At 48.3% G+C, this 22,252-nt stretch overlaps 8 protein-coding genes across 8 annotated transcripts; 2 read left to right on the forward strand and 6 right to left on the reverse strand.

Moving 5' to 3' along the window:
• Nucleotides 1-250: 250 nt before the first annotated feature.
• On the forward strand, nt 251-3,202 carry EDB93DRAFT_1233706 (uncharacterized protein). Its single transcript, XM_041451314.1, has 6 exons — nt 251-582; nt 632-874; nt 927-1,438; nt 1,485-1,703; nt 1,757-2,413; nt 2,466-3,202. Exons 1-6 carry the CDS (start codon nt 431-433, stop codon nt 3,122-3,124), a joined length of 2,442 nt encoding a protein of 813 aa, XP_041302532.1. The 5' UTR covers nt 251-430; the 3' UTR covers nt 3,125-3,202.
• A 2,180-nt stretch (nt 3,203-5,382) lies between these two features.
• On the reverse strand, nt 5,383-6,222 carry EDB93DRAFT_1213274 (uncharacterized protein). The gene is made up of 2 exons (XM_041451063.1): nt 5,531-6,222; nt 5,383-5,476 (listed from the first exon to the last, which is right to left on the reverse strand). The coding sequence occupies exon 1, from the start codon at nt 6,126-6,128 to the stop codon at nt 5,685-5,687; it is 444 nt and encodes a 147-aa protein (XP_041302533.1). The 5' UTR covers nt 6,129-6,222; the 3' UTR covers nt 5,383-5,476; nt 5,531-5,684.
• Nucleotides 6,223-9,339: 3,117 nt separating this feature from the next.
• EDB93DRAFT_1108078 (uncharacterized protein) lies at nt 9,340-10,312 on the reverse strand (the record flags this gene model as incomplete). Its single annotated transcript, XM_041447799.1, has 6 exons — nt 9,340-9,537; nt 9,596-9,646; nt 9,693-9,926; nt 9,975-10,058; nt 10,104-10,172; nt 10,250-10,312. The coding sequence occupies 6 exons, from the start codon at nt 10,310-10,312 to the stop codon at nt 9,340-9,342; spliced, it is 699 nt and encodes a 232-aa protein (XP_041302534.1).
• Nucleotides 10,313-12,873: 2,561 nt separating this feature from the next.
• EDB93DRAFT_1340270 (uncharacterized protein) lies at nt 12,874-13,866 on the forward strand (the record flags this gene model as incomplete). The annotated part of the gene is made up of 5 exons (XM_041455447.1): nt 12,874-13,026; nt 13,087-13,104; nt 13,158-13,305; nt 13,357-13,563; nt 13,622-13,866. 5 exons carry the CDS (start codon nt 12,874-12,876, stop codon nt 13,864-13,866), a joined length of 771 nt encoding a protein of 256 aa, XP_041302535.1.
• A 439-nt stretch (nt 13,867-14,305) lies between these two features.
• On the reverse strand, nt 14,306-16,393 carry EDB93DRAFT_1213278 (cytochrome P450). Its single transcript, XM_041451064.1, has 11 exons — nt 16,338-16,393; nt 16,188-16,284; nt 15,995-16,131; nt 15,817-15,942; nt 15,513-15,762; nt 15,337-15,459; nt 15,184-15,286; nt 15,044-15,130; nt 14,904-14,985; nt 14,729-14,851; nt 14,306-14,672 (listed from the first exon to the last, which is right to left on the reverse strand). Exons 1-11 carry the CDS (start codon nt 16,349-16,351, stop codon nt 14,459-14,461), a joined length of 1,356 nt encoding a protein of 451 aa, XP_041302536.1. The 5' UTR covers nt 16,352-16,393; the 3' UTR covers nt 14,306-14,458.
• A 478-nt stretch (nt 16,394-16,871) lies between these two features.
• Nucleotides 16,872-18,321, reverse strand: EDB93DRAFT_1233716 (uncharacterized protein). The gene has a single exon (XM_041451315.1). It carries the CDS (start codon nt 18,046-18,048, stop codon nt 17,200-17,202), a length of 849 nt encoding a protein of 282 aa, XP_041302537.1. The 5' UTR covers nt 18,049-18,321; the 3' UTR covers nt 16,872-17,199.
• Nucleotides 18,322-18,420: 99 nt separating this feature from the next.
• EDB93DRAFT_1311537 (uncharacterized protein) lies at nt 18,421-20,176 on the reverse strand (the record flags this gene model as incomplete). The annotated part of the gene is made up of 1 exon (XM_041454838.1): nt 18,421-20,176. The coding sequence occupies exon 1, from the start codon at nt 20,011-20,013 to the stop codon at nt 18,421-18,423; it is 1,593 nt and encodes a 530-aa protein (XP_041302538.1). The 5' UTR covers nt 20,014-20,176.
• Nucleotides 20,177-21,048: 872 nt separating this feature from the next.
• Nucleotides 21,049-22,230, reverse strand: EDB93DRAFT_1255467 (uncharacterized protein; the record flags this gene model as incomplete). Its single annotated transcript, XM_041453786.1, has 8 exons — nt 21,049-21,118; nt 21,177-21,553; nt 21,602-21,651; nt 21,707-21,836; nt 21,890-21,939; nt 21,987-22,088; nt 22,145-22,165; nt 22,215-22,230. 8 exons carry the CDS (start codon nt 22,228-22,230, stop codon nt 21,049-21,051), a joined length of 816 nt encoding a protein of 271 aa, XP_041302539.1.
• Nucleotides 22,231-22,252: the final 22 nt, after the last annotated feature.

Raw genomic sequence — 22,252 nt, forward strand, 5'->3', positions numbered from 1 at the left:
GAGTTCTGGGCATAGCAGCGAAGACCGTTGGGAAACGGAGACCAACTTGAACACAGCATAGAGCAGGAAAACAGCACAACGAACTTTGCGTTATTTTCCTGCATTGTGCTGTGCATGACGGGGCTTGTGTGCGAGCCAGATGTGCAAATTTGCGAGATTGCGAAGACGAGGTATGAGATAAATAATATGTTTTGTTCAGTTTTCTGACGCTGATTGTCCATGATTACAAATCTGTAATTAAGAACATCAACCGCCACATCAATACCTCCACGGACCACAATGCAATACTCCGCGACCACCTTTCGCCACATTGGCTGACCAAATATGTGGGACTCAGTTCGTTCTTCTTTCTAACAGCCACCACCTTTCCCACTTTACCACCCGTCAGCATTAACACCCAGTTGCGTTACTTGAGTCAACTTTAACTGCCATGTCCCCTGGCGAAGCGCAACCCGACCAGCCAAACTTGGCATCTACTCCGCCACGCGCTAATCCATCATCTCATGTTTCTAACCTCAAATCCACGCCACTTAGCCGAGGAGCTTCCGCTGCCAGTGACCATATTGGCCTGATCGGCGCCAAGTGAGTTTTACTGCTGTCATGTTTGACTGCCACCTGAAGTTCATGCAAGGATCAATCAAATCCGCCCATGGATTGAGCGGGACATCGAGAAAACTAAGACATGCAATATCGACGTAATGCTAGGAGACCTCCTGCAGCGTGCCTCTAACGATCCAGAGACTCCACAGCCCGATCTACTGGACAAGTGTCTCGATGCTGTTCTAAAGGTTTGCAATGGGAAATTTTCCACCAAGGAAAAACAACCCGGCCAGATATTTCGTTCTTCGGACATCGCGCAAAGTCTTAGGGATTAGTGAGTGCTCTTTCACTGTTTGGGGGAATGTCGCGCTCATAATGAAAGCAAGCTCGTTACCGATGATTGAAACCAAGTCCTACGCGCCTTTCATCAAGGCGACGAATACCGCGCTTGCCTGTCTCGAAGAGATCCCCGTTGAGGGAATGCGCACCGCTTCGAATGACCTGGATATGATCTGTCAGCGCAATGATATGCCTATATACCAAAAGCACCAGACTGAGAAATCGAAACGGATACCCGACGTCTTCATCCTTCCTTCAAAAAGCTCGAAGGAGGCGTCCTCAGGTGTAACAAATTCACCCTGGGACCATAGGGTACAGGATGCAGCAAAAAAACCGAAAGGTGGGCGAATCTTCTGGAAAGATGTGCTCGCTTCGATCGAATTCAAGAGAACCTCAAATTTTGAACTGGAGGGGCCCTCTGCTTCGTATAAAGTAGAAAAATATACACCTACCAATCCAGAATATCGGAAGGTCCCCGTGCGGGAGGCGTCTGTCGGCCCTGCGACTGGAGTGTCAGTTCTGCAGATCCAAGCCGAACAACCTGCGCCCGATCTTCCAGGTAAGCCATGCATCAGCTATTCAGGGTTCAAACTAACCCAGCACAGCCCCACGCCGTTCGAACTGTGACGATGTAATTAATAACACGAACGGGAGCTCCAAGCGCAAGGCTGAGGATGGTGAGGAATCCGCCGCCAAGCGAGCCAAGACCACCAACACGGACGCGGACCGCCCGCTAGATGTGACTGTCCAGACAGCACTTTACGCTGCCGAGATGTTTGCAGCAAATATTGCAGTCACTCACCTCCTCAATATGATCGTCGTCGGTGTGTTTTCTTTCGTTCGTCCCATGCTTGCGTTCTTAGGTTTGCTTCTGTAGATAACATCATCTGGATCTGGTATTACGATCGACAGGGGATTATTCAAAGCTCCGGTATCAACTTCATGAAGGATCTCCCTCGATTCATGGTGCTGTTATACGCGTTACAACGTTTCAACCTTGGCGACTGGGGTCGGAACACGCAATTCGAGGAAGTTGTGGAGGAGGGCGTGCACAAAACCATACTTAATGGCGTGGTTGTGAAGGATGGCGTGCACAAAGCCGACCTTGGCGGCGTGGATCTCGTGATTCACACCAGCTCCAAAGAGAGAGTGACTCACTACGGGTTGCGAGGACGCGCAACCAACGTGTTCCCCGTCACTAGCGAAAAGCTCTCCGCAGAATTCCCAGATATCAAGAAAGATGGGATGGTAGCCAAAATCTTTTGGGCGGAAGAGGACCGCATTAGCGAGCCGGAAATCTTGAAAAAGGTTGACGAGATTGCCGCAAAAGAACCGGACGTCGAGGGCCATGTTCCTCAGCTGCTTTGGTACTGCAAGTTCCCCAATCCGACCTGCGCAGTACGAGAAGCGTTTGGGATTCCAGAAGCGAAGAAGGGTAGCCGCGTGCTCTACATTCTCGTGTTCCGCAAGCTCGACCCCATCACGGCGCTCTATGGCATAGAATTGTTCGATGTTTGGCGTCAATGTATCCTATGTATGTGGCTCGTCGCGTTTTATGAGACTCTCCGCTGAAATAGTGTGTTCAGGCCACATTGCTCTCTGGAAGCGAGGAGTCTATCATTTGGATGTCAGCCCTGGCAATCTGATGTGCTACAAGAAAGACCGACGCTGGATCGGGGTCTTAAATGACTACGATCTATCATCATTAAAGATTAACGCGGGTCCTACGGGCAATGAACGCACGGGCACAGTGCCGTTCATGGCGCTTGATCTCCTTACCCCTGAGGGTCAACGAGGCGAAGTTGCACACTTGTATCGTCATGATCTGGAGTCATTCGTATGGGTTCTCGTGTGGGTTTGTCTTCGCTACGAGAATGGAGTTCTGCTGGCCGCATCATCTCGCCTCCTTGATGATTGGGCAACTGTAGACCCCGTGACATGTGGCGAGAAGAAGAGTCGATTTCTAGATCGTTTTGTATATTTCGAGCGGGACTGGATGGATCCCCATATTTGGAAGTTGGTGGAAGACAGTTTGGAAGTGCTCGAAGACGATAAACATTCTCAAGTGAAGAACAAAATTGCCCAGGCACGGAAAGCAAGGAAAGGCATACACACGGACGCCGAGGAAGACAAAGAAGAAGAAAAGACAGGTGAATATGATTTATTTCACGCGCTCACGGCTACCGAGAACTGGAAGAGGGCCTTTAAGAGGCTGTGCGCTTACCTTCCCGAATCCGAGTCATAACCGTTGTTCAGTAGTTTAGTTTTGACCAATATAATCACGCAGTGACCAGTCTGGGCATGGTCATTGAGGTCTGGTACTCTTTACTAGTCATGGAAGGCATGGACTTGAATTAGAATGGGTCATTTGGTGATTGTTAGTTTCACATCTGGGTATACTTGGTTTAAACGTCCACGATTTACTGGGCCACGAATGCACAGATAATCGCTATGCAAATATGATACGGCTCGAGGGTCGTGATATGTCTGACTCGGTATTTCCATAAGGCTCGATCAATAGTAGATTCAAAAGCCTTGTGTAGGTCTTGAAATGGTTAAGAATTGTGCACTGCAAGATTTAATCGTTGCAAACACACCTCTGATCAGTCTTTTGGTAACTTGAAAGGTCCCTTTGCAGCCTTCTTGCGGTCGCCCACAAGTAAAGTCACAGTGCGTGCCTCCGAGAATACGTTCTCCCGTCGTAACCTTGCTCGATGACGGTTTGAATTTTGATCTTGACTTTGACTTGAGGTCTACGCGTTTTGGACGTGCGATGATCATCTAGAGGTGCACCCGACGTATTAGCAACGCTGAGAGATCCGGATGAGGGTGTGACGCAGATGATGCAGTTGTCTTCTTTTTCTAACGGGACTTCATTGTCAGAACTAAGAAGATAGTGATACAAATTGATCGTCGAGGACTCACGATGCGTTTGTGCAGCTTTGCGTTCCGCCCCATGTTGATGATCTAAAGGAGATTCAGACAGCGCTCAGTGGCAGTGCTGATGGCTCGTCTCAGTTTGAGCTGCCGCCCAGCCACCGCTGAACCAATGATTGCTATAGCACTATCTCATTCAAATCAATAATTCTACTCTAGTTCTGTGCTGGAGCATCACCGTCAATACAATCTTGTTGATTACCCATCAGGCGCTTGTCCTTCGTTTCTAAATTCTCTGTCTTTCTTCCTTCTACATTTTGCTTTTTACCCTCACAAATGGACACGGGTAGCACAATTCTGCGAGCGATCAGAACGGGTCACCGTCCTCTATCCAATCGTGTATGTGTCAGTTTTTGCGGTCGATGTTTGAATTTGACTGTTGTCCTCGATCGCACACTCATCAAATCATCTTCCACATCTCCGAGCAACTCAGTCGCCCTGGACGCACCGTTGGCATCCGCTTTACCTGCTCGAGCATAAACGACAGTGTTAATGAACATTATCAACGTCTACCTTTATTTCGACACCCTTCGCTGTGGCCAACAATCGTGCATCATCCAATAATTGTGGTACGAGTCTTATCGGGCCCGGGCGTATTATTCTGCTTCTTGTGTGCTCCCACCGCTAATCATCTTTCTCCTCTCGCAACATTTGTCGACTCCTCTCTCTGAAGATCTGATGTCCGGATCAAACGATGACTCGACACGCTGTTCACGGTCCTACTATGGTACCCGATACCAGCTTCTGGCACAATTTACCCCGCATTCTTCAATAACCCGGGAAGGCGTCATCGAAGATCGAGTCCGATCCCCCAGTAACAATTAGCACAGTGACGAATAAGGAGTACTTGCCGTTTTTTTTTACCCAGAATAATAATGGCGAATTTTGTATGCTCGTCTTTGGAGACCGGGAAATCTTTACACGTCTGTGACGGTAGGCTGTTCACTGCAGACATACACAAATGAATATAAATCCTGCTAACTTGTGATCTCCGAGCTGACATGAACCGTGCAGTCTTGAATTCGTCTAGGATGCAGGCCACTGTTGACAGCTACCAGGGTAGACGACGAAAGTCGTGTCACATTCCAGGGACTTGGTTTGTTCCCAACCTCTTCGTAGACTCGCCTGTGAACGATGCCCTGGGGGAACAATCAAAACTTCAAGCAACCCACTAATGCGAGTTGTCGTACCAGCCCGATGGAATATGTAGAGAGTCATGAAGAGGCATCCTCCTTCTATCATGATACCAGTGTGCAGTATGCCGAAGTTCGTTCACTGCAGATGATCTCAGACGTGAGGTTGAGTCGAACAACCTGGTATCTCTCTGTACGCGCGAGGTCGTAACCACTTATCACAAAGATTTCGATGGAAAGACTGCGGCTGCCATGAGAACTTCCAGTTTGAAAGTGATCTTCTCGGCACTGACGGTAATGACAGGAACACTGATCAAAGCGCCTGCAGTGGTCACTGGATGAAATCAGTCTTCAATCCGTGTTCTTACGAATCAGCAGGAACATTTGAGTTTTACCCAGTTTGTTTCGGCGCATCATTCAGTCAGACAACCGTAAATTCATGCTTAGTATTGGGTATAAAGATTGACAAAGAATCAAAGAATCAAATTGTACACACGATATTGCAATGAAATCATCGTTACGTGGAGCTAGCAGGAATGATGTTAGCAACTGCGAGGGGATGGTAAAGACTCAGAACTCACGTATCTCGGCAACTCGACCAGCGTGTTCCATGGGCCATGCGGCTTAAATCAAGCTCAGGACATCCTTTGGGTATCACCAATGAAGTCCAAGGAGTATAAAATGCATGTCGGGAGGCGGGAGGTACCCAGAAAAGGAGCCGACGACTGGGTCCCATCACCCATCCATCAGCTTGCAGCAAGAAAGGGGTTGAATCAGAATCATGATGAGAGGGGGGTTCGAGCAAGTCAGCGGGGTTGGGCAGAGCGTGTTCCAAACTGGATGAGAAAGAAATGAGGCGATTGTTACAGGTTGGTATGACACGGCTTTCTTGGGTGGGAGGTGCGGTGCTTTGACACAACAGAGATGCGGAGGAATCTGGCTTTCTTGACTCGGGGGATTGGGTGGAGCCGTGCTTTGATGTAACGGAGATGCGGAGGAATCTAGCTCTCTTGACTCTGGGGATGGCTGCACTTTCACTACACCCCACATCCGCACAGTGTGATCGTCCGAACCAGATGCGATGCGGGTACCATCCGGTAATAACGAAACTGACAAAACCCTTCCAGTGTGCCCCTTCAAGGGCTCGCCCAATGGCTGTCCCGTCGCTGCATCCCACATCCGCACAGTCTTATCCGATGAACCAGACGTGATGCGAGTACCATCCGGAGAGAATGAGACTAAGTAAACCTCTCCAGTGTGCCCCTTCAAGGGCTCACCTAATAACTGTCCCGTCGCTGCATCCCACATCCGCACAGTGGTATCGTCCGAACCAGACGTGATGCGAGTACCATCCAGTGAGAACGAGACTGAGTAAACCGATCCAGTGTGCCCCTTCAAGGGTTCACCCAATGACTGTCCCGTCGCTGCATCCCACATCCGCACAGTCATATCTGACGAACCAGACGCGATGCGAGTACCATCCGGTGAGAACGAGACTGAGTAAACCCAATCAGTGTGCCCCTTCAAGGGCTCACCCAATAGTTGTCCCGTCACTGCATCCCACATCCGCACCGTGTAATCCGATGAACCAGACGCGATGCGAGTACCATCCGGCGAGAACGAGACTGAGTAAACCGATCCAGTGTGCCCCTTCAAGGGCTCACCCAATGGCCGTCCCGTCGCTGCATCCCATATCCGCACCGTGTAATCCGATGAACCAGACGCAATGCGAGTACCATCCGGTGAGAACGAGACTGAGTAAACCCATCCAGTGTGTCCCTTCAAGGGCTCATCCAATGACTGTCCCGTCGCTGCATCCCACATTCGCACAGTCTTATCCGATGAACCAGACACGATGCGAGTACCATCCGGTGAGAACGAGACTGACTTAACCTCTCCAGTGTGCCCCTTCAAGGGCTCACCTAATAACTGTCCCGTCGCTGCATCCCAGATCCGCACAGTGGAATCGTCCGAACCAGACGTGATGCGAGTACCATCCGGTGAGAACGAGACTGAGTTAACCGATCCAGTGTGCCCCTTCAAGGGCTCACCCAATGACTGTCCCGTCGCTGCATCCCACATCCGCACAGTGGTATCGTCCGAACCAGATGCGATGCGAGTACCATCCGGTGAGAACGAGACTGAGTAAACCGATCCAGTGTGCCCCTTCAAGGGCTCACCCAATGGCTGTCCCGTCGCTGCATCCCACATCCGCACAGTGTTATCCCATGAACCAGACGCGATGCGAGTACCATCCGGTGAAAACGAGACTGAGTTAACCGGTGCAGTATGCCCATTCATAATGGTCTGAGCTACCGTCCAGTTCAAATCACAACCAGATGCTAGACGAATGCTATTCGGAAACCTTGCCGTGAATTTGCTCGCCATGGTGGAGTTGACGGGCGAGAATGGGAACGCTGATAGATACAGATGTGGTGTGCTGTGCAAAATCATGGCGCCGAACACTTGAATGAATCTTTGTACGTCCATCGTGGTGGACCACAAATCTTCGTATCCAGAACGGCTCTGCATCTATTTATGAGCTGTTCGTCCGACACTGCTTCATAGGCATGTGTTTACCTTCAGCCACTTGGCAACTAGTGGAAGCACAATAATTGCACCTCTGATTGCATTAAGAATTCCGAGTGTTTCGATCCAGAACATCTGTCGCTCGTCGTCGACGAGTGATTTTATTTCCTTTGCGAGCTTGTCGTCAAAATCTGTTGTTTGGACATGCGTGGCCCAATATCGGCAGGAATAGGAGAGATGTGGGGAAATAAATGTTTTGATTCGTCGAGGCAGCTCCGTGTCTTAGGAATTAGGGAGGTAGGACGACTTCAAGTCACAGATATTGAAGCGAAGGCCATTTTCCATCACTCGTAGTGACGCAAATGCAAGGTCGCGTTGTTGTGCCTTCGTTCTCTCAACGAAGAATTCTCCGCTGGATGATTCGTCCATCAGGAATTCTTGAAAAGTCACATGAAGAGGTCGGATGGGGGTATACGAGTCGGTGGTACCGCTGAGGAGGGATCCCATGCGTTTTATCACTACATCTACTTCATAACGGTCGTGGTCCTCTGGGAAATGCTGCCGCATAGCGTTCAATGAAGCCAAAGGGAGGGGTTCGGATGTGGCAATATTTGGCCCATCACGGAACGAAACTTCGCTACCGCTTGCTCGTAATGGGCCGCTGTGTACTTATCCTTTGGCATGATTTCTGTTAAGATGAGCCGATACATATCATACAACAAGTTTTTCTGCTCCCCAGGATTGTGGTTCACGACGGCATTGAAACAGTCCATTGAGGATAAGCCAGGGAGGTCTTCCCTAACGTATTCGCATGCAAGACGTGCCCACTCGAAAAGTCCATCGGCTTTCGCAGCGAGGCTTGCAAACTCCTTGCGCCCAAAACGTGGCAGCCCTTGTAGCTTGTCAGATACAAAAGCACGGATGTCGCACTCCGCTACTTCTGCTGGAATCTTGTCCATGGACAACCGTAGAATATGATCAGCACCTTCAAATTCCTTTTCGATATCATGAAGTGGGCGAAAAGTGACGAGAATCCGAAAGTTGGAAGGGAGTTCGGTGATTTGAGGAAATTCATTGTCCTGAAGTCTACCGGCAAGTATGCGGAGGAGGTTACGCCGCGTCTCCACTCCGCCGCTCTCATCCAGTGCTTCGATCACGATCAAGACAGGCCCTACACTTGACCCAGAAAACTTCTTCAGCGGTTCCATGAGGAGCTTCCGCCACTGTTGGATAATGTCCGTCGTATTCTTGAGAGAGTTTGCGTTCTTGACTGCATCCGCTAACGCTCGTTTCATCCCCGGATCACGATCGGCAAGATCGCGCGCGATGGTGGAAAAAATCTTCTCATGGCGACGGTCTGCTTCTCTGTGCCGATCGAAACAAAAACACGAACCAAGGCCTCCCGTCTCTTCGAACCAGTTGGCAATAGTGTGGGCAACGGCTGATTTCCCCTTGCCTGCAGGGCCGGATAACCACATGACACGCGGAACAGAATCTTCGCTGCTGTTGATCCACTCGGTGATTTCGGAGAGAATGGCCGTGCGAGTGCCTGACAAACATCGCTTCGCAGTATTTAGTCCTGCGCCCGCTGCATAAGTCATACCGCTGAGATCGAGTATTTCACCTTTGAGGGTATGAGTAGAATTACAGTCAGAGACATGCATGAATCCTCACCCGCAAACTGGACAAAGATAGCTACGTCCCGATGAGATTGATCGCGAAATTGCTGCATAAGTCCATCCAAGGCATGGTTGTACCTTGTGATGATATCGTTTGTTTCTGCGACGATGTTTTTACCTACTCTCACCCCTATTATCATTGGAAGTATAAGACTGGTGTGCGAATGCAATAATCCAATGACTCACAGAAGCTTTTCGTCTTTGAGTATTCCCTGATGAAACGGGCACACTCGAGTCTGCTGAGCAATCTTTCCGATGACATCACGCATCGATTCAACCTTGGAAAGATTATCGTCTTGGGTAATGAAACCATAAACTTCCTCTAATTTTTGAAGAAGGCGATCTACTGATTCGTCGCGCTCCGCTTGAGCAAGAATAATCTATATGGAACCATGACCTCTGAGCAGGAGGTAGATCTCCGAGAAACATAGAACGTACTTTGGCTGCAGCAGAAAGGACACCCAACGCCATCTTTGCGTATGGGTGCACCTATAACTTGATTAGTTCGCTACCAACTAAGGAGAGCAGCCCATACGTCTGCGATCTTGTCAATGGCAGTGTCGAAAATTTTCAGGGGTTGGAGGTAATTGGTCTGGAAATTATCTACGGCAGTGAGGCCTGCTGGGGCAGTGTTGACAGCAGATATCACAGGCTGCGCCGGTCTCCAGGGTGTTTTCACGTGTTCTAAAGCCTCGTGGGCACCATGAAGTTCGGCACCAACTGATTTAGGACCAGGAGTTTCCTCTATGCCAGAGGGGACGTCGAGAACCTGCGCAATAAAAAGAACGGAACTGGGATTATAATTTCAAGCACCTACCTGGATATTCTCACTCGATGAAGCACCTTGACGTTCGACATTCTGGATCGCAGGAATACGCTTGCGGGAACACTTAAAGCGTTTCTGCACAATGTCAGCCAGAATCAGGAAACCCAGCAGTCTACCTACAGAAAGTTTCTTGGTGATCTTTTTCGCAAATTTCCAAGTACCCTGCTTGACTCGACTACTGGGCTGGCTCTGGACGAAAGCGTCAGGAGCAACGATGTATTTTATAAGCGCTCATCCACAACAAGCAAGCTTTCGAGACTACATACCGAGCTTTCAGGAATGGTTGCTTCACAGGTTTCTGGAGGAGGATCTGGCCTATTGTCACTCATGACAGCGGACGACTACTGCGAGCCAAGTGGGGGTGCAAGAAGTAGGTGGGAGAAAGGAGAGGACCTCTAGCAGCCGAATACTGTTGACCGAAGCATGCCATGTTACACGTTCTTCAGCGCTTACTGGCCTATTCAATCGCCGGCATAGTAAGGCTCCAGCTGGGCTTAAGCAGTCTACACCCAAAATATCTGGTCATCCGAGTCAATATTTTCCACGCTCTCAGTAACTTGATCAAACTGATCCGATGTTCTTCAAGTTGTTTTGGGTGACGCTTCTCCGCTAATGAGCTCCGTGATCTTCTTCAGAGTTATGGTTTGGACACCAATGAATATCACGAACGCCAACCCAGAACACGTGTACTAATGCCCTGTTTTGTCTTCTCACATAATTTTCCTTCAGAAACTGTGTTCATCAGTGGTGAAGGGGCTAATGCCAAACAGCTCCATCCCGGAGAGTTCAAGGCGTACAGGGACTCGCTGGTCATTAGTTCTCCTTTTCTCCTCTCGTCATGTTTGAGGGCCATTTTGGAGGGTCTTGAAGCTTGAAGGCCGAACAAACCATTTCTGCATTGGGTTGACATATTACTGCAGGGCGGTAGGAGATTGATGAACGAGAGTGCAAAGCATCAGTGTTCACGTGTCACTGGACATCAGCACTCGTCAAGGTATGCATCTTCACTCAGAGCATTTAATTTTTAACTGCAGCTTAGTCCCATCAGTGATCACAGCGCCGACATGCATGTGATTTGACCTTCCAACTCGTATGATCTTTACCAAATATTCCTGGCATTCCTGTGGGTTTCCGTGGTTTCTTGCCAACTATTGCCCCCACTTGCAAAAGTCACATGCGCTCCATTCGCAAGTTTAAGCCTCAGGGTACTTGCTAAACTTCTGCGGCAAACTCCAATGTCTACGTCCAACTTTTCGTCATACCTCAAGTCTCGAAGGGCGGGTTTACTAGGTGATAATGGGGAAGGGTGTACAGCGGTAATGGGCATTGGGCAAAGAGGCGGGCTGTATGTTTAACCGTGTTCCGTTCGTTTTCAGGCCTCACTGTTGTCTTGCACCACATAGATCTCGATTCTCGCGCTAGTGCACTCGAATATGCCTGGTTGCGATCGTATACATAACTACATCTAAAGGAGATTTTGTCCTTAGGGCAGATGATTTGTACGTCTTTAGTCTCGCTGGAATCAATCACCTTTTTGAAGAGCTTTATTGCTCTGCTTATGCTATTCCATCACAGGTGTCGCAGTTTGCACTTTTGGATCACAACGTCCTTCACACCAGATATGGATCTGCAACAGGCAGGGTTGTTGCAACGATAGATAATCATGAGGATGAAGAACAATACGAGGATGCTAGTACAGATAGTCGAACCGGATGGAAGTTGCTCGTCTCTTGTTGCAAGATCGTATCAATCATACCCCATCTTCATACCCCGAGAATTGTCGACGCTCTTGCTCAGTGCTATTTTGATCGATACCCAAGGTATAAAAGAGCAGGAAAAGCTCTGAATGTCGACAGGGAGGCAGCTGCGTTTGTAATTCCCCAGTCCCTTTTGGCACACAACGAAGAAGTCTCCGCATCATCGGATAACCAACTAATCACCCATCTCCCTTCTGTTCAGTTTCTGTCCACTGACGTTGGGAGAGAAGAAGCCTACCACATCCCATCGCAACGCGCGGGACTTGCTGCGGAGAGACTACAAAAGTACTGCATTCAGCGTGCCTGCATCCGAGGATGTGAAACAATCTTTCAATGTGATAAGAGCGGGTCTTGCCACCGTCCCACTTCGCCTCTCCGCGTTCTTTGCATCATCGACATATCCTATAAAAGGAATTCAAAATTGGCTCGCCGAAAGGGATCTTAGTGTTCTCGGCATGCTCACTACTTTTCGGAGCAAGAAAGGCAAGGGAAGGCAGGAGCAACTTTGGATAGTTCAAAGAAACTTTGGCAAACCCTCGAATCAAGCAAAGAGCCTGAGCTAAAAAGCCTTGATTTCTCAAAGTTCGTTGGCAACGCCAACGGGGCTGACGAATTTCAGGTTGATGATGAAGAAGTGACGGCCGATGAAGCGCGATTTGTGCATTCATTTGTTGCGAGGGCGTGCAAGCAGGGCGACGTGAGCGCGACGAGGTAGCAGACTGCCCCCATTGTCCGGAGACTTATGGAAGGGCTATAAACTCACGAGGTAATTGTTTGACATAGTCCGAAACTCTCATACCTGATATATTCGATGCATATGTATCAAGAAATCCAATGGACCCATGCAAATCTAACGATCGTTGTGTCGGATTGTCCTTTCGTTTCTCCATAAGCAATTAGAACCTTTTGCCCTTCATTCATGCCGGGTTGCATGTCCAGCCTACGCATTCGAGCACGGTAAACTCTTGGAGCCTTTCCTTCAACCAGGGACCTTACCACGCTGGGGCTCACAATCCACGTCTCATTAGTCATGCCGTCCACAACATCCACATCCACATCTTGTGGAAACTGTTGCTCCTTTAAATGACCTTCGTCCTACCTCTTTCCATCTTTCCAACTACTCACATCACACCATGAGTAACGATTTCCCTGCACTCGATTGTCCAGCAGTCGTTAATGATTTGGCTCATCGTCTGGGCTCTTTAACTCATTTTCTGGACGCTATCAATGACGTTATGAAATTCGGTCGCTTGGAAGACCACGAATTACAGCACTACAGTCGGAAGGTCGTGCCCTTATAATCGAATCATCTTTTACAGTCAACTGACGATTATCTTTTCGTGCAGATCATCGTTCTGACAGAGGTAAATATAAATTCAAGGCTCGCAAACTCTTTCGATAATGCTCTCGGTTCAAGAACGCGCGGATAACTCTCAGACGCGAGGGCGTGGCCTTGTACATTTTCGTTCTGTGTTCAGAAGAACTTTTGCCGTACAAGTCGGCATACTTCAAATTACTTCTTTGGATCAGGCGTCGCAGACCCGCGTTTCCTGCCGACATGGGGGGTAAATATCAGTCGTTATTTTATCGGACTCCTTTGTTCACCATTTGTACAGATCGAATCACTTCGCTCTTGTTCGTTTTGGAGAGCAACTTTGTCATACGATGTGGGGGAGTCGACACTCGTACCCAACTGGGCATCGAGGAGTTACTAGTGCCGAAGAACCCACTGGCCGCTCGTGAAAGGACCATCCAGACTGCAGTGAATGCTGCCGCTGGGTCTCCGACACGGGAATCATACGCGGCGTCCGATGTTATGTTAGGTACGTGAACCTACTGCGATACGTATTCAGGAAACATATATTAACACATGATTCGTAGCACCGGATGCTTTGGCGAAAAGACAGCAGAGAATCCACCAGCTTAAAAAATACGTCAAGTCAGAAGCTGCGAACACCCGTCCAAAAGTGTCTCGTCAATACCTGCCGAGCGACACCTTCTGGGCGCCTCCTGTCCCTCGAAGGCCATTCGTTCGAACAAAAGCCCACAGCTTTGAGGCTGATCCCGAGAGGAAGAAATCATCTCTTGAAGATCTTCTCAAAATCCGAGATTTTGACCTGGACTGATTGCTACCACGTTTTATTTTATCACAACCCAACAATCATCTTCCTTTTGCTACATGACTGTTTCCCAATTTCCAAAGTTTGAATATTGTAATTGTATATCCAGTACCTACTAGTATCCCATTATGGACAGACAATCCTCTTCCCTCGGCTGCCACACCACTAGTCGTTGATATTTAGAGTTCTTCGCCCCATCCTACCTATGTTCATAATATCATCTTTCTACTCCTTTCATTTGTAGATCTCGGCTGGAGTTCGTTCTGACTACACCTCTGACCTGCGATCATTATTGCGTTCTCATACGCTGATAGTTAGTTTGTCACTTCATATTGCACTCTGCCACGATTTGTGAAAGGCAGAGTCACGCCAGGCTAATATTCACGCAGATACAGCCAATGTCGATTCGCACTGAAAATCAAGGTTTAATCATAGGTGTGAAAGTACAGAACAAGTTTGATGAAGCTGGCGACGCTATCGACGTTGGACAGTAATACAGGCAGATTCTAAATACATTCTCACGCACCAACGCGCATACATAATTTAGACACATCGACAAATGTATTAACTGGCTTTCAAGTTCTTAGATAAATGGCCGTTACTCCACCGGTGCGCACAGTTCCCTGATCAGATTCTCATCAACCCTCTTCTCCAAACATACCTCAAATGGAGCAGCATGTATAGTTGCTGTATCTGAGAAAGCAAACGTGTCGATCTTCGCTGCAGGATTCTCGGAAAGGCGGAAAGCCCAGAGAATAAGAGCCGTGTTGATGAAAATGGACCGAGTCGCAACATGTTGACCGGGACATACTCTGAAATTTTCAAGTGAGCTATAAGAAAAGGAAGAGAGATGAGTGATGCCACTCACCGGCGGCCAAATCCAAAGGTGAAAAACCGGAGATCACTGCGCACACGACCTGCATCGTCGATCCAACGCTGAGGATTAAATTTGTGTGGTTCTGGGAAGACCTCAGGATCGTTTGCGATAGCCCTGAAAGACGAGCATCAGACACAAGGGAGAACATAAATGATTGCCTACTGACCAATGGTTGCCAATAACAGTTGCACCTGCAGGAATGAGGTAGTTATTCCAAATTATGTCCTTAGTCGCGCGATGCTCAAAGCCTGAAATGCAACATTATCGTTCATCATCCATCATCACCAGTCAAATAACAGTACATACCTCCAAGAACGATGGGTCTCCACCTCAGGCTCTCGAGTATGAACGCGGTAACCTGCGGCAGCATTTCTTGATCATCAAATGTCGGCACTAATCAGGAGATATTTTAGGCATTAGATTAACAAATCAGAGGAGCAACCTACGCCGCATACGCCCCACGACTTCATCAAGTTCCTCTTGTACGCGAGCCTGTGCATCTGTGTGAGTGGCAGCAGCCATCATCATCAATGTGATTGCGGATGCAGTCTACAAGAGTGGTCAAGTTAAGTAAGATGGGATGTGATGCAAGTGCTTACCGTGTCAGAACCAGCCGCAAACATCCCTCCTGAAACGTATGACAGCTCCTTCTCTTCGAGCTGGTACTGTTTCTGGTGCTCTATAATGAACTTAGAAAAAGATGGCTCTGCAGTTCCCTCACGCTTCACAGTCAATGGTGAGCGAAGATATTTGTCATTACAATAAAATCACGAACCATCTGTCTTCGCACTGCGTCCAACTGCCCATTAAAGAGAGCAAATTCTTCTTGGTGCCATGCCTTCAGCTGGCTCAGGTAGCCTGGCACGAAACGCAGGATTGGATACGTATCCACAAGGTATGCTCCCGGCTTGATGGCTGCACCAAAACGCGCGATAGTTTTATTGAGGGAAACTATCTCGGGGTCTGTGTACGAAGTCGGAGTTGTTTTTCCGTAGTTGAAGGACATGACCACGGAAGCTGAGTAACTAAAATACTCGAATTACCAACTGTGCCGCATGAGAAAATGATAATGTTCGTACCGGAAGGCATGACCTTGGTGGTTCTTTGGATCATTGAGGATATCCAGTAGCAGATTCTTCGCATGCTTGGTCTGAGTGGGCTCGTAGGTCTCTGCAACCTTGGGTTGCAAGCCTGCATGCATGACCCTGCTTTATATTTAGTCTCACTGGTCACACCTGGTAGAGATAACATGCGCACCTGCGCAGCCGGCGCAATCTCTCACCGCTGCCCACAAGGATCATTCTCAACCCGTCAGATAATGTGTCTTGCACTGCAATAGAACGCGGGCGGTCGGCGAGATTTGCTCCCTCTTTTTCCATGATATCCATCGCAGCCTATGGCGAGACCGACTTCAGGCTTGGCTAGAAGATCAATTGCGTTATATGCTCACCTGATGACGTCCAATAACCACGAAAATTCTGTGGCCTTGTTTGAGCGAGAACACTGGTCCGTATTGTTCTGTCCATTTCGCGAATTGAAATGGCACACTGCGTGAGGCATTAGATAGAGATCATGTTAATATCCCTCGACAAAGACTCACCGTGACTTGGGCATCGTATTTCCTAGAAGCCAACGTCCAGGCGGCCCAGGCGGTAATGACAACCGCCTTGCGGCCTGGTATCGTTGCCTCACAATCCAGAGGCCGGCCAAGACAAGAATGGTGTATGCAATGATAATCGCCATTGAGATAGTAGAGTTTGCTGATAGCCAGGATGCCCCATGCCTTTGCAACTTAAATACACCACTGGAACAGGCTGTAATGAGCGATGGGTACGCTGAGATTACACTGCGTGATTACACTGACTTACAATTCACAAATGCACCTGCACGGATCAATCGGACTCGGACATGTGCCGTCACGGGTCCATGAGTAATGTACTACGATCCTTCTTCCGCGTTTACGTAGGAAAGGTGATAGTATAGGAACCTTGGATAACTAACCGGTGATGCGCGAGTGCAAAGATATTCTGACCCCATCAGATGAAGGGAGATCTTCATGTCGTTGTCGGACTGAATCCAGGATATTGGTCCTTCCACAAGACAGTAGGTTTACAAATGGCTCCAAGGTCAACCGTTTCGGAAGCAAAGTGGGTCATCATTCTAAAAATAAAGTGTTATAATCCGAGCATCGGCACGCATAAAAGAACATCCATGGACCACGACGAATACCGAATACATTGTACTTAATCGCAACCGACGCCCACGTATGTATTATGCTTTACAAATGACAGTAGTACTTGCGAGTGTATGGATTATTAATGTGATGCGAAAGGTTAACATGATACATAGGAAAATGCGACTAGTAATCGTGTCGTCCGGCTGGACCTGCAGCCAGTGGAATGTCATAATACAGGCGTAACATAAAATCATGTGATGGCTAACCAAACCACGAAGTGGAGCCATTACCACGGTACAAACTTGAGGTTTCTCAGTTCCCTCTGAACGTCTCTAATATCAGATCGATTCCACTCGCCAACCCAATCGCTGTTTGCCCGAGTATGTGAGATAGCTTCAGGCCTTGGAGCGAAAGGTATGTTTTGTGGGTTGGGCACGTCGACGGACATACTGCGTCGCTTCCTGTTGCGCACGTCTTCTTCTGAACGTAATTGAGCAGGCAGCACCTGCGCTGTGACTAGTTCAGGAGGCACGTTCTCGCCTAGATGACGTGCAAGTTTTGCCATCCGTTTTCTCCGCAACTCCGCCGCATCAAAGCTTGGCGTGCGAGGCGAAGGGGGAAAACAAGCAGAGGATACGCGAGCTGAGGAAGGTGTGGGCGGTAGTGATGTACGGTGGGAGTCGGTGGGCAATACAGGGATGGTGTTAACGCGGAGATACAATGGTCTGGGTTTATCTGCTGATTTTCTGCCGCGCGCTGGCAGGCCGGGTGGTGTCACCGAGAGAGACTCTGTGCTCTGCATGCTCGAAGGTAGTGAGACAAGCGAGGCGGACGGGGAGTGGAAAGATGCCGTCGAAGCCGAGCTAAATGATGTTACAGACGGGGAGCCTTTGTGGTAATGCGTGAATATGGAGCCCTGGCGCTTCAGGGCTTTGCCCGTCACTGATTTTTTGTTACCCCCGACGGGGAGAAGTGTGATAGGAACGTCTGCCTCGAGGAGGTAGGGTGTGGTGCCCATAACTGCCCCCAATTTACGCGCAGAACGTATGAGACGCATGCGCTGTTGTGAGTCAAGGACATTTGTAGTAGGTGGAGGACATGGATATGTGATCGTCGAGATCGCGGTAGAAGACATTGCGCAGCAGGAAATTAAAGGGTAGACAGGTCTTAAGTGAGCGGCTTAGTAGGAGCAGGCGGTAACCGATGGGGCAATAAGATTCACAAAATCGAAATACGACTGACGAAGTACGCAGTACTTGTCTAGGCTGTTCTTAAAATCAAGTTGGGCAACGAAGGAAGTGAACTAGTTGGAGAAGTGGGTTGATATAAGCCAAAAAGACAAGTCAAGCAATAAACCTTGTTACAACAATAAGCAGCGCGCTGCCAACGAGGCCAAGCGAACACACTTATGTAAAGAAGAACAAAAAAAATCATACAATTATTATTGTTCCGTATTAGGAGCGGCAATACAACATATTCCTTTTTCGTAGATCTACGTATACTAGATTCAGGTAGTGAGGCTCCCCTGCCATTCAGTCACCAGCGAACTCTCCGCAAAACGGCTCATGTCAATACAGTTCGATGCGATATTCTCCGACAAATGCTCCACATCTTGTTCCGCCGTCGCCAATTCAAGGTAATCCAAAACATGCGAACCCTTTTCTTCCGCAAGGCTTTCTGCCCTTTGCTTCAAAAAGAGAATCAAGAGGTCACGATGAGCTGAAGCAAGACACAGGCGAGTAAGCACAGGGGCCGGGCGGGGATCATCGGGATCGGGATATATATTGAGTGCATGGATGAGACACTCCTCCGGGTTGACGAGAACGAGACTTCGAAGGCGCAAACATGTCTGTAACATGCGGTAAGCCAGAAAAACACGACCGTCATAACGTTGTTGGTTCAAAAAATCGTCGTCTTGCAAGAGGGCAGAGAAAACGGGTGGTAGCCTAAAATGTTCAAGTACAAGCGTTTCAACTCGTTGAAGTTGTGGGGCCCAGACATAAACCAGATGTTCGAGAATTTCCGTTGAAGAAAAGTTGCTAAAGGGTCGAAGGGCATCCATGTTCTGGAAATCCTGATTGTTCAAGCGTCGGGGCCGGGGCCGAGCGAGAATTGAGCGAGAGACGTCACATAGCTTGAGATGCTTCAGCGCAGGTGTCTCGAAGTGAAGGAGAAAAGTTATAGCTTCCTGCTGGGATAAATAACCGAGCGTAAGGTCAATGAGCCTAGGCAAGTTCGACGGCAACTCGTCCACGTCGGGTAGCCTCCCAAACCGCTGAATGGCGCCTTTGATTTCGAGCTTTTCCAGAGTTTCTCCGTTGATTGTAAGGATGTTTTTCAGCGTATCCATCGAAGGTCGGTTATTCAAGGCCATGAAATTAATCGTTAAGGATGTCAGCCGCGTTAAAGACCATTGAGGCCATGAGACTGGGATCCCAGAATATGTGGCCCGCGTCAATCTTGGGAGCAAATTGTCCGTTACCTGTGCGAACTGTTCTTCATGTCCGCTAGCCAGTATACGAAAGCGTAGTGTGGGTAGTAGCGGTATGGTCGAGTCAAAGGATACGAATGTAGTGCCAAACTTCATTTTGTAGGTCTCCAGATTCTCCATTGGGGCTGCCCTTAAACGACTCATGATGATCCATGCAACTTCTAATGAATTACATTTGATCGAGAGATATTTGATGCGCGGTAACACCAGGCGGAGCCAGTCCATTATTATTCCTGTGCCTGATCGAAGAACTTTGGAGTTGTGTATAGTGAGCAATTTAAGTCGAACAAACAACGGAAAGACTCCAGAGCGGAAGGCGAACTCCCTTGCACGAATAAGAGATTTGTTGACGATAGCAAGCTGTACATCCGAGTCAACATCATGCATATTATCGCTCGTGATGGTGATATCCGTCCACAGAGAGGAGGAGCTGATAGCGACGTTGCGCCATTTTCTGCAAACATGCGATACCAAGACCGCAAAATCGATGCGTTTTTGGGAGTTGCGACAGGACACGCCCAACTTGAATATGTCGTGGAGAGTCTCTAGAGGCAACTTATTGATCGGACTCGTGCGCTGGAGTGCGTTATTTGGAGCAGGAATTTGCATGTTGCCAGAAATCCTTTTAGGTAGCAAGTTGAAATCAAAAAGATTACAGGTGTTACGAGGATTCAGAAGGGAACTTTCCCGTGGAGAAAAGAGCGGTTATAAGAAAATGATGGTCGACAAGACTTACTTATATACCGTCCAAGGCAAGTCCAAGTCACTAGCCACATCTTGAATGACATTTGTCCGCAGCCCACAGCGACAAAGGTCATTTCATGACTGCACATACATACTTTGTTGCACGTTCGTTGATATGGTATGTTGAAGAGGGCGCGCGACTTGTTCTGTGCTTACCGGGGTACTAAGGCCTAAGTCAAGCCTAAGTAGAACTAAGGTTCCAATTTTGTGTTGCTGCTCCGAGCGCGTGAGAAATTTGAAATTGGACAACGGGAGTTTATTGATACCCGGCCGGCTTGTCTATAGCGCTTCCTTTGAGTAGTTGCTTGCCCAGGCGACTCGGCATATTTCAGGTGAAGTTTCATGCATCGTCTCCAGGAGCAAATGACTGAGGGCGCTAGCCTCATCCTACGAGACATTGAGGCCGTTGTGATGTAGCACATTCCCGAAAAACTGGCGCAGCTCCGAGTCACGAATTTTCCGTATTGGCAGCGACAGATTTATTGAGAGGTAGAGTACAGTGTAGGGCAGAATCACAGTACGCAGTTGTCTCTGGATTTGTTGTCCTAGTCGACGATCGACCCATCGTCTAACGTCAGGTTCAAAAAGTGCTGCATAAACTCGAAGCGGCTCGGCACAAAGGACCGTGGAACAAGAGCGGCATCACCAAAGATGTACAGCCACAAGCTTGGGGTCACGATAATCCTGATTTTACAGTGCGGTATACTGAGTAGCATTGGTGAAATTCGTTCTTTTAAAAAAATTCCTTTCTTTCAAATCGCACATCTTGATAACCCTTTTGCAAACAGTTGTAATGCCCAACTGCCAGCAGAAGTTTGCGTGTCACAACTTGGTCCATAGTAACGGATTTTATTTACATGTGGAGCTGGAAAAACAGAAGCATACACCTACTTCACCCATCTACTTGGAAAAATTGAAGTGCGGGACAAATTTACTCGAGTAGCTGCAAGTCACGGTAATAGCCGCTTGCCTGAAGATAGAAATATCGTTCATTTGATAGGCATCAAGAACAATGATGTAGTACTTACCACATGTCATATAAAACCCGCTGAGCAGGGCCGCTGATATATGACCCCAATAGCATCAAGACAGCAGTGCATTTCATGATATTCTTAACAGCCCTTCTCCGCCTTGCCAATGCCCATTTCTTGGCGCCGACTGCCGTATAGTGGTCCCAATTCGGTCTACGAAGGAACCACCACAAAGCCATCCCAGTCCAAGGAAAGGGGTGGAATAACTTGTCTGTACCATTCGTACGCACCCAAGAGTGGCAGTGTACGTATACCGAGCGAGAGAGACGATCTTGCAGCTTGGCATTGTAGGTATCTGTGGGTGTAGCTTTGATAGTGAAATATGAGGCAGAACCAGTAAGGACCGGCTCTATGAGTTCAAGGATGTATGCAACCTTGCGACAAATTTGAATAGAAAGATACAAAAATCAAGGCGTACTTACTTGCACTTCCGTGATGAACGTTGACGTTGTACGCGCTCCAGTATTTGGTCCTGTGATATTACCTTAGGCTACAGTTGATGACGACATGCTCCACTCTGAACTCACCAGCTATCAAGTAAAAGTTTGGTATGTCAGGAACTGCAGTCCCGATGTATGCGGTAGGGCCACCATGCGCATCATAATAACCTTGAACAGTAGCTCCATTCAAGCCTCGAACGTGCACCGGGTACCGCTCCTGTTTCTGAAGTTGGCATCCAATAAAATATTCGATCATATATAACAACTCACGCCAGTGAATCCAGTCGCGTATACAATGACATCGAATGGTAATATTTCACCTAAAATGATGTGAGGAAAGTGATGATATCATCAAGGGCTCACACACCAGTTTTTGTGAGGATGCCCTTCTCCACAATTTCAGCGATTCCGTCGAAGTTCAATGTCACGTTAGGGCGATGAAGACTTTTCAGGTAACCATTGTCCGCGACTGCATTTAATGAAATGAGAAATAATATATTCCAGGTTCAACCACTGCCGACGAACCAGTCCGCTTGCAACCTGGAGCTGTGGAACAGGTGAGCACAAGAACAAATTCTTTGATCAGAATACGTACGATAATCGGGAATCATATGGTCATGATATTTACTCGGT

This window comes from Suillus bovinus, assembly GCF_016758785.1.
Source record: "Suillus bovinus strain UH-Sbo-P2 chromosome Unknown EDB93scaffold_93, whole genome shotgun sequence".
NCBI lineage: Eukaryota > Fungi > Basidiomycota > Agaricomycetes > Boletales > Suillaceae > Suillus > Suillus bovinus.

What these genes read in the sequence shown, in the direction of transcription:
- EDB93DRAFT_1233706 (XM_041451314.1), top strand. Translation starts at nt 431, where the DNA reads ATGTCCCCTGGCGAAGCGCAACCCGACCAGCCAAACTTGGCATCTACT. An exon ending in ATTGGCCTGATCGGCGCCAA is followed by an intron (nt 583 to 631) that starts GTGAGTTTTACT and finishes AGTTCATGCAAG; the next exon opens with GATCAATCAAATCCGCCCAT. An exon ending in CCTCAATATGATCGTCGTCG is followed by an intron (nt 1,704 to 1,756) that starts GTGTGTTTTCTT and finishes TTGCTTCTGTAG; the next exon opens with ATAACATCATCTGGATCTGG.
- EDB93DRAFT_1213278 (XM_041451064.1), bottom strand. An exon ending in AGATTGCGCCGGCTGCGCAG is followed by an intron (nt 15,943 to 15,994) that starts GTGCGCATGTTA and finishes AATATAAAGCAG; the next exon opens with GGTCATGCATGCAGGCTTGC. An exon ending in TTGCGGCTGGTTCTGACACG is followed by an intron (nt 15,287 to 15,336) that starts GTAAGCACTTGC and finishes CCACTCTTGTAG; the next exon opens with ACTGCATCCGCAATCACATT.
- EDB93DRAFT_1213274 (XM_041451063.1), bottom strand. Translation starts at nt 6,128, where the DNA reads ATGTGGGATGCAGCGACGGGACAGCCATTGGGCGAGCCCTTGAAGGGG.
- EDB93DRAFT_1233716 (XM_041451315.1), bottom strand. Translation starts at nt 18,048, where the DNA reads ATGTCTTCTACCGCGATCTCGACGATCACATATCCATGTCCTCCACCT.